General features: G+C 53.5%; 4 protein-coding genes across 4 annotated transcripts; 2 read left to right on the top strand and 2 right to left on the bottom strand.

The window, feature by feature from the left end:
- Positions 1-634: 634 nt before the first annotated feature.
- On the top strand, positions 635-1584 carry sld5 (putative GINS DNA replication complex subunit Sld5; the record flags this gene model as incomplete). Its single annotated transcript, XM_025717761.1, has 2 exons — positions 635-865; positions 943-1584. The coding sequence occupies exons 1-2, from the start codon at positions 689-691 to the stop codon at positions 1582-1584; spliced, it is 819 nt and encodes a 272-aa protein (XP_025575705.1). The 5' UTR covers positions 635-688.
- Positions 1585-1782: 198 nt separating this feature from the next.
- On the bottom strand, positions 1783-4964 carry BO80DRAFT_406506 (cullin family protein). The gene is made up of 4 exons (XM_025717760.1): positions 4704-4964; positions 4183-4566; positions 2266-4136; positions 1783-2212 (listed from the first exon to the last, which is right to left on the bottom strand). The coding sequence occupies exons 1-4, from the start codon at positions 4743-4745 to the stop codon at positions 2041-2043; spliced, it is 2469 nt and encodes an 822-aa protein (XP_025575704.1). The 5' UTR covers positions 4746-4964; the 3' UTR covers positions 1783-2040.
- A 104-nt stretch (positions 4965-5068) lies between these two features.
- On the top strand, positions 5069-5918 carry BO80DRAFT_424925 (DNL-type zinc finger protein; the record flags this gene model as incomplete). Its single annotated transcript, XM_025719399.1, has 1 exon — positions 5069-5918. A coding segment is annotated over exon 1 (593 nt), but the record flags the coding sequence as incomplete, so codon positions are not given.
- Positions 5919-5961: 43 nt separating this feature from the next.
- BO80DRAFT_464624 (putative HEAT repeat protein (DRIM)) lies at positions 5962-13864 on the bottom strand (the record flags this gene model as incomplete). The annotated part of the gene is made up of 2 exons (XM_025722665.1): positions 5962-12460; positions 12510-13864. The coding sequence occupies 2 exons, from the start codon at positions 13862-13864 to the stop codon at positions 5962-5964; spliced, it is 7854 nt and encodes a 2617-aa protein (XP_025575702.1).
- Between the last annotated feature and the right edge of the window lie 979 nt (positions 13865-14843).

The raw sequence follows: 14843 nt of genomic DNA, 5'->3' as shown, positions 1-14843 counted from the left end.
TCCGCGGACGTTTTGATTTTGATCCGAAGACGAGACCTACCTCACCTACCTTTCGACCGAGTTCGAGTTCCATTCCTTCATCAACCGACCACTCCCTTCGGATTTCCTATGTGATTTGACGACCTTCGACATGATACCTCGCCAGCTGGCATTTCCTTCTGCAGCTCTGTTTTCCTTACTGTCTTTTAATTGACCTCCCCGGTTCCTGTATAATGCCAAGGGAGTGCAATCCGCCGTACCACACAGTACATATCGACGTACGGCTCGTCAGGTAGACGATAATGTGATGCACGATGCTACTCGGTGGCCCGAGAAATTGCCAGAGGCTTAATATACGCCGAGAGTGCGTGCAGGTGTACATACAAACCCACTTGGTCGGTTACTGACCCGACTATGTATGGGAAAGTGGAGGTTAAAAGACTTTTCCTATGTTGGACAATGAATGAACATGATGATTTAGTTCAGTAACTTTAACTAGCATGTACTGTGCTCCGTACTGTGCTCCGTACTGTGCTCCGTACTGTGGATGACAAAGTAAACCGGCTACGGCCTGAGGCAGCAGTCTCCGCGGCGGAGCCAACAACCCGAGACCCGCTCTCGTTCCGCTCCGCTTCTTCCTCCATCCCACTTTTGACCTTCAACGCTCCGCCAATGCACCTCCTCACTCCTACTTCTAGCACAATACACCATGGACATCGATGACATTCTCGCCGCGGTCGACCGGCCGGACGCCTCGACCCCAGAATCCGCAGCCCTCGACCACCAATTACTAACGCGCTTCTGGGTCGCCGAGCGCGGCGTGTCGGAGCTCCTCCCATGGCCGGCTGCTCTAATGGAGCGCATGATGGACCGCGTCAGGAACCAGGTATACCTCCCTCCCCCCCCATCCCCAGCCCCCTTCATTCTACTCCCTCTAACATATACCCTTCTCAATGAGAATAGATAACCCAAATCGAAGACCTCGCCGCCTCCTCCACAGACCCCATGTCCGCATCCACAACCACAAACGCAGCAACCACAAACCTCACCCTCTCAATCCTGCAAACCGACCTCTCCCGAACCCAATACCTAATCCGCTCTCTTCTCCGTCAACGCCTCTCGAAACTCACCGCCCATAGCATGCATTACCTCCTCCTTATCTCCCGCCAATCCCAACAACCCCATCCCTCCTCGCAATCTCAGTCTCAAGACTCGCAGCATCAACAACAACCAGAAGACTCCATCCCCGCCCCTCCCCATCCCCACGAACCCACATCCCCCCTATCCAAAGAAGAAGTCTCCTTCCTGCACGCGCATCAGACCTTACTAGCCGGACACTACGGGGCGTCATTTCTGGGTTCGTTCCCGCCGCAGCTGAGACGGTTGGATGATAATGCGGGGGGCGTGAGTATGGTGCAGGGGCCGGAGGAGAAGGAGGTCGTGTTTGTGAGGTGTCTTGGGGAGGAGGTGCGGGTTGTCGTGCCTCCGGGGGATGGGGTTGAGAGGGAGACGTTGGGGACGACGATGCGGATGGGGGATGTTTGGGCGGTTAGGTGGGAGGGGGTTAGGGGGGCTTGGGGGAGGGGGGAGGTGGAGGTTCTTTAGATTGCTTCTTCGCGTGTCGCGTGTATTGGGGAGGGTTGGGGTTTGGGAAAGGGTGTTGGGGGAGGGGAAAGATGGTGGAGGTGGAGGGTGAGTGAGGAGTTGGGTTGAAATTGGGGTTGGGGTTGGGATGGGGCATGCATTTGTGGCGTTGGTGGGATACCTATTACTGTTTGTCTTTATCATGTGTAGGGTTGGTTCGAGATACTAAGTCTTGCCATTGTCATATCAATACCATCACTCGTCAAACTACTCCCTCGCACTCCGCTGCATACCATATACCTAAGATACTAGTATGACAAGACAAAGATCTATGGCTAATCGGATCCATTCATATCCCACCGTGCGCCGTCGTCGCTAAGTCCAAGATCATGCTCTCACGTATGAGATCAACGCCCACAGAGAAAAGACGAAAGAAACCGTTGCGAAGAGAAGAAACAGGCTGCTGCTGCTGGCACGTCACGCGACGTATCCGTACGTAGGGGGGTCTTCTTCCACCCGTTCCAGATACTCGCGGTCAATGAGACTCTCGATGCGCTTTTTGATCATGTTCACGTCGGGGACGAATCGCGCGGATAGTTGCGTGAGTACTTCGTTCATTAGTTGCGAGTGGATGAGAGTCTTGCGTTGTCTGTGGGGGTTAGCTAAGTCAATGGGATGTTGGAGGGGGGGGGGGTCTCTCACTTCATGATTCGGACGATAGCTGCCTCGATGCTGGCGCCGCGTTCTTCGCTCATCTTCTTCTCGGTTTCTTTTCGCTGATCTTGGTTCTCGACCTTGTTGGCACTGCCGCTGACTACGCCAATGCGGACTTTCATGAACGGGCTCTGGAAGTCGTGGTTAAAGAAGAATTTATCGGTGGGCTTGACGTCCTTGCTCATCGGGTCTTTCTTGAGGACTCGCGTCTTGGGCGCCACGGCAAGCGATTGCAGGTTGCGGATTAGATCGTGGTCAGGAATACGCGTCTGGGCCTGGATCTCGGTGTAGGTGAGAGACTCGCCCGCGGGCACGTCGTTGAACAACAGCAAAATGATCATGGCGTAGGTAGAGACATTCAGCTCGTGGCGCTGGGTCTTGCCATTCGATCGTTGAAACGTCGCGCGGATATCGGCTGTGCCCATGCTGGCTTGCCACGACAGCTTACGACCATTGTGCTTGCCCAGGTAGAATTGTTCGAAGCTTTGCTTGACGCTTTCTACCTCCTTGGGGAAGATGCAGGAAAGCTGGACGTCTTCGCTTCGCACGTTGGACATGATCTCCATCGGCCACATCGTACTGGTGAGCACGTTGATATCCAATTCCACCTTCTTCTGGTCGGGGTCACTGGATTGCCGGACATGTTCTTTGTAGCTCGACGTCAGGTCCTCGGAGATGGTCATGTCCTTGAACATGGCCTCCAGACGCTGTGTGAACTGGTTGCCAACCTCCATCTTCATTTTCGAGATCATCTGTCGCTCTGCGTCCATGCTCACGGAGCGCTTCATCAGCAGACGACGGGATAGATGTTTCTTGTAATATGCTTCAAACATGTCCTTATCTTTGATATACCGCAGCAGAGTGATGCCGTTGTCCAGCAATGTGTCAACCTCACTATCCGTCTTGCCCTTGATGCCCTTCTTCAGGTTCTCATCGAAGAAAAGGGACAGGTACTCCGAGCTGCGCGAGTCAGCCGCACCCTGGGACAGGTTGATGAACTCGGAGAAGCTGCTCGTGATAGCGCTTTGCATGACTTGATCGCACTGGAACGCATTCTGCCAGATATTGTCGAACTTTGCCTTGAGGGCGAGGATGTCATCCACCCACTTGATCGCAGCTACCGTCTGCAGATTCACCGGCTTCTCCTTCTCACTGGGCTTCTTTTCGCCCGCTTCAGGTTTCTTGCTGGGCGCTGCGGATGCAATCGCCGAGGCGTTGACTTCTCTGCCCATCTCGACAATCCGCTTTTGCACAGCAGTCGTGAGCGGTGTCTTTTTGCTGTCGACCCGCGCACTGAGCACGTAGATACTTCGCAAGTTGTCTATCCGATCATTGTCCAGCATGTTCCTGGCCCCAGTGCCTTCGAGCTTGACCACCTCGGCGATGTTGTTCTTGATCAGCTCATTATCCAGGACGTCTTTGATCTTGGCCTCCGTGAGCGACGACAGCGTGTCGATACACCGTTCAGTCTCCTCTGACAGACGATCCATGGCACTCTTGCAGAATGTGGCGGCATCTCCGGTCTCTAGTAGTCGCCGTCCCTCGGCCTGGTAGAATTTCCTGCTGGCTTCCAGGAATGCCGGTTCAAAGACAGTCAGGTAGAGTTTCGAGGACTCCTCCTCGGTGATCGTCTCGTAAAGACCCTCGAGCATATAAATGCAATGCCTGATCAGTGGCCGGTCGATAATGTGCCCCGATCTCTCCAATTGTATCATGAACAGCACGGTCGATTCGAGCACATCGTACACGGTCGTCTTGGTATCCGGCCTGATAGGCGAACGAAGCACATGGTCTCGAAACAATGCCATGACAACAACATAAATCGATGGTTTTCGGTGGTCCGTCGACATGACTCGGTCCTGCGAGTGTTAGCAGAGCAGATCGAGCAGACACAGATAAACCCACCATGTACATAAGCACATCCGTAATCATCCCCATGCAAAGCTGATGATCCTCCCACGCCTCCTTCAGCACCGCGAGGAACCTTTCTCCCGCCTCTCGTCGTTCATTCGCCTGATCTTGCACATCGACATGCGTCGCCAGCAGTAAACTGGGCGAAATCGACGCCGTCACGCGCTTCTGCACCTCTTCTTCCAACCATTCTCGTTCCAGCACTTTTATCCGCTCGTATAGTTCCTCTCCACGCATCATCAGCACAATATTGTATGAGTTGCGGTATAACTGCTCGAAGGACAAGTTGGATGCATCTTTGGTGTGAATTTTCCTCAACGACGTCGACAAGTCTTTCCAATTTGTCTCGAAATCGTCCGTCTTGGTGACTGTCAGGCCCTGATCTTCATTAGCTACTGCCAACGTTCTATACCTTCGCCGTTATCGGACGGAACCTTGTCCGTGCGAACCCTCCACCAGGCCAGCTGCACCGTCCATCCGCAGCCTAAACGAAAAGACAGAAGAGATAAACTCACCCTACGCGGAGCGCGAATCTTCTGCCTCGCCCTCAAAGCCATAACTCCCCACCTCACCAGATACCATCCAAGTCAAACAACCAAAGCGCGCGGGGCAAATCTCCGGAAAGGCCAGAGTGACGTATCCACCACGACACCCAATCAAACGAACCAGCTATCCTTTCAAAAGAACTTAAGAAAACCACCAGGTCGTACTTCAACCCTTGTCACTGTAAACAATCACTGGACGCTCAGTCGGGACAGTTGCAGGAGCGAGAAGAACCGCTCCAAGGCCCGCGGAGGCCCAGACAGCTGGAAGAACCTAAGTCCGGCGCAAACTCCGGCCCAACATCGTCATCTTTCCTTCGTCTGGGAACAACCTGCCGCTGAACGATTCCGCAAATCACAGATCTTTTGCTTAGGAGGGTGACGATAAATAAAATTATTTGATCATGCGTTCGTTTACTTTCCTTTCGAAGGGTCTTCGCGGTCTTCAGGGCGTATCTATCCCTCGCTCGTCCTCGAGATCTCTCTCCTCGAACCTGATCCGTCATCGTCCTTCACATCCAACACTACCATCCATTCACTCTCGACTCTCCACCTCAACATACCTCCTCACTTCAACCCGCCACAACTCCTCCTCCAACCCCCCCAACAAAACCAACAACGACACAGCACCACCCCTAACAACCAGCACCAGCACCCCCGAAACCACCGCCCAAAACGCCGCCGCGAACCGTCTCCGCCGAGAACAAGAACCCGCATACCAAATCACCTTCACGTGCAAGCCGTGCGGACATCGCTCCTCGCACCGTATCTCGAAACACGGCTATCATCGCGGCACGGTGTTGATCAAGTGTCCGTCGTGCGAGAATCGGCATGTCATTAGTGATCATTTGAAGATTTTCTTTGATGAGAAGAGTACGTTGGAGGATATTTTGAAGAAGCAGGGTGGGAAGGTCGTGAGGGGGTATGTGGATGGGGATATGGAGTTTTGGGAGGATGGGAGTGTTAAGGCTGCTGGGGGAGAGGGGGAAAAGGATGAGTGAGTGGGGGTGGATGGGGTGGTTTTGATGATAGATGGAAAATGTGAGCGTTAGAGGCGTTATGGTGGTGTTTGGATATCTATTTTGGAAGAAGAAATCTGGAGGAAGGAAAGTATATACACTTTGCTCCAACATACACTGTACTTTTATAAAAGAAAATATCTGTACGATACTCAAATGGAATCATCTCCTACTCCCAACGCCATTCCAATGCAACCAATCATACCACTCGTCTACCAACCACGTCTCCGACTGCGATGTTCGGCACCCCGCTCCTTTCTCTTGTCGCGCTTGCGGTCGTTGCGTCTCCGCTTGTCTTTCTCGTACCGCTCCGGCTCGGTGACGGCTTCGATGCGGCGCTTGACACGACGTCCTTCCCGTCTCTCCTTGATGGCGTCTTGCACCTTCGCCATTTGGGTGATGTATTCGGTGGGTCCGAGCTTCTTCTGGATGATGTCGAGCACCTCGTGGCAGTTGGACACCAGGCCCTTGTATGATTCCCGGAAGACTTCGTCGGAGGACCGAGGGGGTGGGATGGTATTGTCGGTCATGTGGAGAAGAGGGAGGAGGATGACGGAGAGCGACTCGTGGAGTTGCTCGACTTCGAGGTGTCGGCAGAGCGAGGCGAAGAGACCGATGGAGGCGGTCTTGGGGATCAGGGATTCGGCTCGCGTGGTAAGCAGTTCCCGACGCAGGATGGAAGACGTTTGCTCGAAGATGTAGCGAATCGCGGATTTAGGTGCGTTCGCGGGACGTTCAGCTTCGTCGTCGTTCGCCTCGTCCTCGCTATCGCTGACGTCCGAGTCGGCGTCCTTGCCACCGGCCTTTGGGAATTCAAGGCCGTTCTGAGCGCAGCAGCGGCCGAGGAAGATGATGTTGCGGACGGACTGCATGGCGAGCTCCTCGCTGACGGCAGGAGTGCGAAGGGAGCGCAAACTGGCGCGGATCAGCTGCAACATGGCGTCCTTGTCGAGCGCCAATCCCGTGGAGCCAGCCAGCGGGAGAGAGCCGTATCCTTCTGCCGCGTTGTGCTTGGCCAGGTCCGCAAGCCAGGTGCCGACGAGGGTCGCGGCGCAGGTCTTGACCCAGGCATGGGGATAGAACAGGCATTCACGGATCGCGGCCCAGATTTTAGCGCGCTCCTTGGCGAGCGCAATCGCAGGAACAGACTTGCAGAGCTTGGAGAAGAGCTGCAAGGAGAAGTAGAGAGCTTGCCAGTTCTCGGTCTCCTCGGCCTTGAGGACAGGCTGCATGATAGCCGGGAGCATGTCCACGACGAACCGAGCTTCCTTGTCCTTTTCGGTGCCTTCCACCTCGAAGTAGATCCGCATGGCTTGCAATCCGGTGCTGGTCAGAAGCATGTTGTCCGTTTGCTCCAGCCAGGTATGAAGAGGGGCAAGCATGGCCTTCATCTGCTCCCGGTCTGCCCGGGTGTAGAGCTCTCCCAGCAGGGTACCAGCCATTTCACGGCACTCAGGCGCGTCATCATTCGACATGACGATGACCACCGGCAGGAAGAAGGTGCTGACAATATCTTGGGCGAGCTCGTCGCCAGTCTTAGCCAACAGCATATGGATCGCCTCCATGACGGATTGGCGACCATCCTGGTGCTTGTACTCCAGGTTCTTAGCCAGGAAGCTGAGCTGCTTGGTCCAGCGGTTCTTGGCTTGCGGGTACTCGATCAGGAAATGGATGTATGTGCCGCGAGCGAGATCGCGCGCAGAGCGAGTCTGGTTGGTGACCATCATGGTGGCGATGTGGTCCATCAGTTCGTACACTTCAGGAACCACGAATTTCCGTGCCATAACCGCCCGGATGAAGTTGAAGGTGACGCCTTGACGGTCAGGCTCTTCGATATCCGCGGTAACACGTTGGAGGAGGTAAGCGAGATGTCCATCTCGGAGCTTGGTGCTCTTTCTCTCCCGGAGCATGGCCGAGACCAACTTCAACGATGCTTGCGCGGCCTCAGTGTTCGTGCTCGGGGCCTCCTTGATTACCTTCACCGCTTCGGTGAAGTAGACATGAGAGTTGCTGTCGATCTCCGGGATAGGAAGCTTGATGATAGTCGACAACAGACGAAGAGCCGAGATCTTGACTTCCTCGTGGGCCTGGACCAGGGCATCGCCAATGATGGGAATGAATCCGGCCAAATTGGCCGGCGTGAGCAGGGAGCTGAACTTGCTGAGGATAGCACGCAGGACGTCAAGGGAGAAGCGCGTCAACTTGTGGATGTACGACGACGTGGTACCGCGTTTCTCGCCCCGCTTGGATCCGTGAAGGTTGATCAACAAGTTTTCTTCCTGAGCAGTCTTGGTGACTTGTGTCTGGACCTTGGCCGGTGCGTTGTACGTCTCCTTGATGACTTCGTAACAGAACATCAGGATATCGCGGCTTTCGGCACCTGGGTTCCGTAACAGACCGACTCCAATCCTCCGCAGGAGCTCATCGACCTTCCTCACAATATTGGAATTGAGCTTTTCCCGCAAAAGCGACTGCAGGGGCCGAACCAGACCCGCCAAGTTCCGGACGGTAGAGTTCTTCGCCAGCAGCTCCATAGAGTCGAAACTCTTGCTGCTCTTGACTTCCTTCATCTTGCTCACATACTCCTCGGCTTCCTTCTCCTGGCCTACAGTGCCGAACGTGTCGTCCATCACAATAGAGCTCAAGTCCGTCAAACAGTAATCCAGGTCGCCCTGCTTGAAATCATCCGTTGTCGAGACAAGCATTGAGTGGACCGTAAAGGACAGCACGTGAAGCTGGTAACCTTTGGTGAGAGTAGTCCGAAGCTCTTTGAGGATATAACCAAAGTAGGGCGGGCCTAGCAGCAGGGCAATGTCGTTCAGCGTCTTCCGGGCAGTGTCTCGTGTTTCCTGGGTGCGACTCTTGAGGATACTGCACACGTCCAGAAGAACGGGTGGCAACCGAATTGACATGTCGGTCTCAGGCAACAACTTAAGAAGCTTGATCGTCGTGACGGCAGCAGGTAGACGCAGACTCATCTGCGCCTCATTCTTGTGGTGAATGAAATCAGTCAACTGAGGGGTGAAGTTTGTCGTCAACTCATTCGCAACCTTGGTGACAGAGGGAATGGACCGAGCCAGCGTAGAAGTCGGCGCAGAAGTCTCCAGCCCATCCATTCCGTCCTGAGCAGCCGCTTTGATGGCCGCATGCTGATTCATGGCGTTAGTCAAAGAATCAGCCATCTTGCCCAAGAGCCTGAGGATGTTCTTCTCCATGTCGGACTTGCTCTGCATGTAACCACGATATCTCCGGAAGATAGCCCTGAACTGACTCCAATCCAGCCATTCTGCCAGGGCTCCAATAGTGATCACAGCCTCCGCGATAAGGTTATGGTCAGCCTCGTCAGCTTCCTCATCAAACACAAAGTGCTCATTGAGAGGAATGAAGATTGTGCTGATGTTCGAAGCCTGAAGGTTCCCCTTCGCTGCTTCGCTGGCAAGACGGCGCAGGGCCCGAAGACGACGATGCTGCTGGATGTGGAGAACGTTGTTGAAGAAAGACGCTTCTTCGTCATCACCAACAAGCAGAACATGCATATCCTTCACAGCCGGACGCTCGGGGTTGAGCTTGACGAAGTATCCAAGAGCGGAAAGGAACTCGGATCGAATGAGCTCGGATTTCTGGCGAATGCCACCCTGCAGAGCAGGGAACAAAACCTCAGTAACGAGAGGCTCGAAATCCTCAGCATCGCCACCGGTGGGAAGAACAGCCCGTTCCATGAAACGCTTCAGACCAAACGAAGCGCTCGACCGGATCGCAAGTTCCTCCTCATCCTTGACCTGATACAGCATGTTGTAGAGAAGAGGCCGCCACTGCTTAGCGTTGAGCTTGTCCCAAAGATTCTCGTTGACCTCCCGGAAGGCCTGCAGACGACGTTCATAATCCACTTCGAGCCTCTTCATGGACACGGAGTTGAGGTCCTCGCAAAGAGAAGCGACCTGAACGAGCTCCTCATCCCGTCTGGCAAAGGCCGTGAAGACCCTAGCCAGAATTTCTCTGTTGGCATTGTCCTTGAAGTAATCGAACATGGACGACACAGCTTCGAAAACCTCTCCGGAGAGAGTAGCATCCTCCTTGGGGTCAAAGAGGGGCAAGAAATGTTCCAAGGTCCGTAGCAGGCCAGACTTGGTCTTGGGGGACACACGGTCCGGAGGTTGACGGAGTAGATAGGTAGTGATGCTGATGAGACTGTACGTCTCTTTCGAGGACTCAACACATGGCGAGATGAGAGAAAGCGCCTGCACGCCAGAAACCAAGACGGACCGGGAAGGGCCGCGCTTGAGCAGTCTGCTGAGATGAGACAGGGTGTGCTCGATATAAGGAGACAGGACCTGAGTACGGATTTCATCGGCAGGAATGTCGCTTATCTTCTCCTGCTCTTGCAGCTCCTTGCCCGTGGCGAGGTTGACGAGTGGCACCAGAATCTCGTCCATGACAAAGACCTTGACTTCGTCACGAGCTGACTCCACGCCGAGACAGTCCACAACCTTCTTCAACACAACGTCATTGTGCTGGACAAGATAAAACGTAGACCTAGGAGCAGAAGCCCAGACGTGGAAGAGTCGAAGAAGACCCGACACACCCTGAGCAGTTTCGGTTGCAAAGTTCTCGATCCTAGGGTTGATAACATCCTCGAAGATGGCACCGACATAGGGCGACCAATCCTGATCCTGCGTGGTGGAGAAGATAAGCTCCAGACAACGAATACAAGTGTGACGAATATTGCGCAGAACGGTCAACAGACGTCCTTCTTGCGAATCGGCAGCAGGCGTAGGTTGATCCTTTTCTATCTCGCGACATGCCCGGACGAGACAGTAGAGAACCACTTGCAGGGACTTTTCGGCATAAGGAGCCACCCGGCTTTGGAGCGTTTCGAAGACGGTTTCAATCATCTTCAGCAAACCGCTTTGGCGTCTGGGGGAAACAAGTTCTTGTTGGAAAGCCTGCTGTTTGATTTGATTGTTTTGTAATAAGTCGAGCTCTCCCAGCGCTCCGAATGAGACCTGCATAAAGATCTCGAACTCATTATCAGGCAACTGCGACAACGTTCTCAAAATAGCCTTTCTGCGACCCGCTTGGCCTGCCTGGCCAGAACTTGCACCGGCCTTGGAGATCATTCGACCATACAAAAGCCGGAGAAGCACAGGAACAAGCTCAGCCCGGTGCCCTTCTTCGATCACACTGTCATCTCCGCCGACCCGAACAAACACAGAAAGCTCATCCCGGAATCGCGACTCATCCAAGATGTTAAGAAGGTTCTCTTGGTAAGGAGTGATGTTTCCAGATTTCCACGTGAAAAGAGCCTTGAGTGCAGCCTTTTGAATTTCAGAATTACCGTGGCACAGCAACCCAAGAAGCGCCTCATGGACCTCAGGTGCTTTGAACAACACACGGGGGTTCAGGAACTGCCCAAGGAGGCCAAGGAACGCCAACCGATCGTGGAACCCCCAGGGAATATAGGGCACATTGGAATCTTTCGATTCCGCACTGGGGCCGTCATCCTCATCACGTAGGGCCCAAGAAAGGAACAGGGGAATGACCTGACGAGACTTCTTTTCAGCAATATTCGGTACAGCGTTGAGCACACGCAAAGCTTGGGTCCTAGGCGAAGCGGGAATAACGCCTGAGAACGTGTGGTCTTTGTCGAACCCGTCGGACAATGCTGTAGCAGGTTGCTCGGGGGTTTCGAAATGCTTGGCAGAAATATCCTCAACCTTCATCGTGTTGGAGCATGTATAGTGACCACCAACATAGGATTCAGTGCTTTCTTCATCGTTGGCGTCCGCAGCTGCCTCGCCCGATCCTCTCTCATCGAGCCACTGGAATGCGAGATCCGAGACGATCTTCTCCCCCTCAGGCAGTTCACTCATAGACTTCAAGGCAGATGCAGCATCATCCCACAATGGCGCCATCTTCTTTGACAACAAACCAAAGCAGAAATGGGGAAGTAGCCTGGCCATCCATCTGCGCGAAACCACCTGCGGGTAAGCTAATGCAAGCTTACGCACATGCATTGCCAGAACTCGTGCACTTTGCAGGGTCAATGGGCTCTCCTCGATCTCAATGGCTGTGGAGATAAGCTCGGCATCCTCGCCGGAAGCCAGAACAAGTTCCCGTAAAATCCTCAAAGACAGCAGGCGGAGCTTGTGGGAAGGACCGCTGAGGTTAGAGATTAGAACCTCCGCAAAGACTTCGATCGTCGAGTTTTGCAGGTCAAGGTCCTGTTTGCAGGCGGAAATGTATCCCAGCGTGGCCTCAAGGAAGGCCGGAAGACGAGAGTATTGTGCCGCTACCTTGCTGATGCGGTCCCAAAGGGCCGAGTCAACATTACCAGCAGTGGTAGCAAGGTCCACGTAGGTTTTGAACCCCTGGCCAAGGTAAAACTTGGTTGTAGCCGATGGATCAGTGCTCTTCTTCTTCAGAGCGCGGACGAGATGACCGTGAAGAGTCTTGGTCATCTCGGGTATGAGAGAAGGTTCGGTCGAGAGAGACAAGGCGCTGGGGAGTTTAGAGTAGGCGTTAAGGAGGGTCACCTCGGTGGCGCTGTGGTCAGGCTTGTTGAACGTGTCCTTGACACGAGACTTCCAGGATGCGGGACAAGTGATATACCCCGGTTTGGCTACCTCGGACGTAATGCAACCGGCCTGGTTCAGACGGAGCAAAGACAGACAAAGCTCGTCCTCGTGTTCTTTCCAGGATGTGTTGACAAACCTATGTCGACGTTAGATAGTCATAGGGATACAATGGATCAATATCTTACTTTTGGAAATAAGGAAGGACAACACTGTGGAATCTCTCTGGCCCCCATTCGGAGAAGGTGGCACAGAATGCGAGAAAATGCGTAGAGAGTTTGTCATTCGATACGGCATCCATGATCGAGCGCATGAACGGCAGCATTTCATCCATTGGTGATATTTGGAGCGCGTATGCGACGGCAGTGAGAAGCTGAGGGATAGCTTCAGCGTACGCACCAGGCGCACCTGCAGCATTCTGCAGCAGAAGAAGTAGTGTCTGATGGACGGGTCTCCAGTTCTTCACTCGCGTTCCCTTTCTAGTGGTGACACACACGAAAATCAGTCGAGAGCAAGCGATGGCGTGCTGCTTATCGCCCTTGGTGCAGTTCTTTTCGATATACGATCTAACAAGATCAAGAATTGGCTCGAAGGTATCGACGGTAGTGTTGTGGAGGATGTTGGTCACCACTCCGCTTGCGACTTCCAGCCCCAAACTACTCTGCAAGTCATCGCCGGTGCAGATGTTGTCCAGGATACAGCTGAGAATATCGCCTCCGTTGGAATGAATGCCATATTTGACACCCTTGATGGCGTCCGCGAACATCGCCATCAGACCATCCTTGTACATCTCCACATTCTTATCCTCCCCAACAGTCTGGCGCAAGTCTTCGAGCAGGAAGGATACGGCGCGTTGAAGAGGAGTTGTATTCTTGTAATACACCAAACCAGCCTTGCGGATCAGGAACGACATCGATTCGGCAGCGAAGCGGGTAACAAACGACTTTTGGCGCTCTTTTCCAAGGTACGGCGTCATAATACCTAGAAGCTGTCTAAGATCCGGAACCAAAAGTCGGGAAAGGAACTTGAAGATCCAAGCAAGACAAGAGAAGGACCATTCCACGACCTCGACATCAGGATGGCTCGCAGCGACGGAAGCCACCAAAGTGACCGCAGTCGCGAAATGCTTCTCAAACCTGACGCCCAAATCGCGCGCGAACTGGGCCAGAAGACCGAGAAGCGGTTCAATCGACAACTTATCCCTCTTCTCGATGTACTCCACCAAATAGTTCATAATCTTCTCCTCATGGTACAGGATCTGAGCCAAGCTCTCGCACAGCGGGTTCACTCGGCGGGCGAATTGGACGAAATTGTCGGACAGGTTCAGCTCGGTCCAGTGCTCGAAGGCGGAGCGAAAATAGGAGGATGTCTCATCGGCATCTTCACCAAAGCTGGGTCGGCGCACGCGATGAATCGGGTCGATCTTCAACTTTGCGACTCGCTGGGAAAACGGCTCGAATCGATGCGACTTGGTTGTCTCCGTCCCACCTTTCACACGCTTCACGGGCTTGGCCCGCGAAGACGACGACGACGCTGCGACCATCGTGGGATGTGATGGCGACAAAACACGAGCAGCGTCGTTGTAGAGTCGTAGGGATCTCAAAGTGGGTGGAGTATCTCCAACTCTCCTCAGTAGTAGTATAGACAAAAAAATTCATCGGGCCCGCGGTAACCTTCTTCCGGTGCGGAGATTAGTTCACCGCCGGGCTTTACGGGCGGCCAGCGCTAGCCGTATGCGATTAGAATTGAAGTCACGTGGATTTATGTGGCCCAAGCTTCTCATTCCCTTTTGAGCGATGCAACGCTCAAGAACGCAGGCAATAATTGTCTCCGCGATGCCGAGACGCATTAGCGTAGCACTATCTGATCAATCTTGCAGATAATACCTGATATCATCTCGCATTTATGTATCCCCGGTTGCAGCTTGCCGGCACTATTCTAGCGTCTTCAACCCATATATATTGAGCCACTTCCTGCATTGTACTCCGTACTACTTGACTAATTCATCGTACTATACAACCCAACATCACTCCCAAAAAACAAAGGACAGTACCGAATCAGCGGTGTCTATTCTTGACTTCCAAATTTCTATGCAAAACAAGCCCCTTTGGAGGCACCCAAACTGCAAGCATGACAAAAGTACCGGTGCGTTCGTTATAGTTCCATCATTGTTTCAGACATACATCATGCAGGAAGGTTAGGGTCAGGGCGGGCCAGATACACGAAGGTAAATGGTATGTACAAAGCGGTTGGGGGGGGGGGGGGTTGAAGAACCAGGATATTGGTCGTCAGGCTCTTCGCGTGAAGCGAAAGACATGGCTATTTGGTCGCAAGGAGAAGGCGGACGCTAGGATATGGCATCACTATCCAATAGTCTATAGTCGTTGCAATGTGGCTTGGTGCAGTTTTTCTGGACTGCAGTTTTCACCTGACGTCCGTTGCGGAATGCGTCGTAGGTCAATTTTTCACGACCACGGGTCCTCCAAATGTATTCCTAGACGACGTAACTTTTGAAGCCATCA

This window comes from Aspergillus ibericus (assembly GCF_003184845.1).
Source record: "Aspergillus ibericus CBS 121593 unplaced genomic scaffold BO80scaffold_18, whole genome shotgun sequence".
Lineage (NCBI taxonomy): Eukaryota > Fungi > Ascomycota > Eurotiomycetes > Eurotiales > Aspergillaceae > Aspergillus > Aspergillus ibericus.
This window is presented reverse-complemented; position numbering and strand designations above follow the sequence as displayed.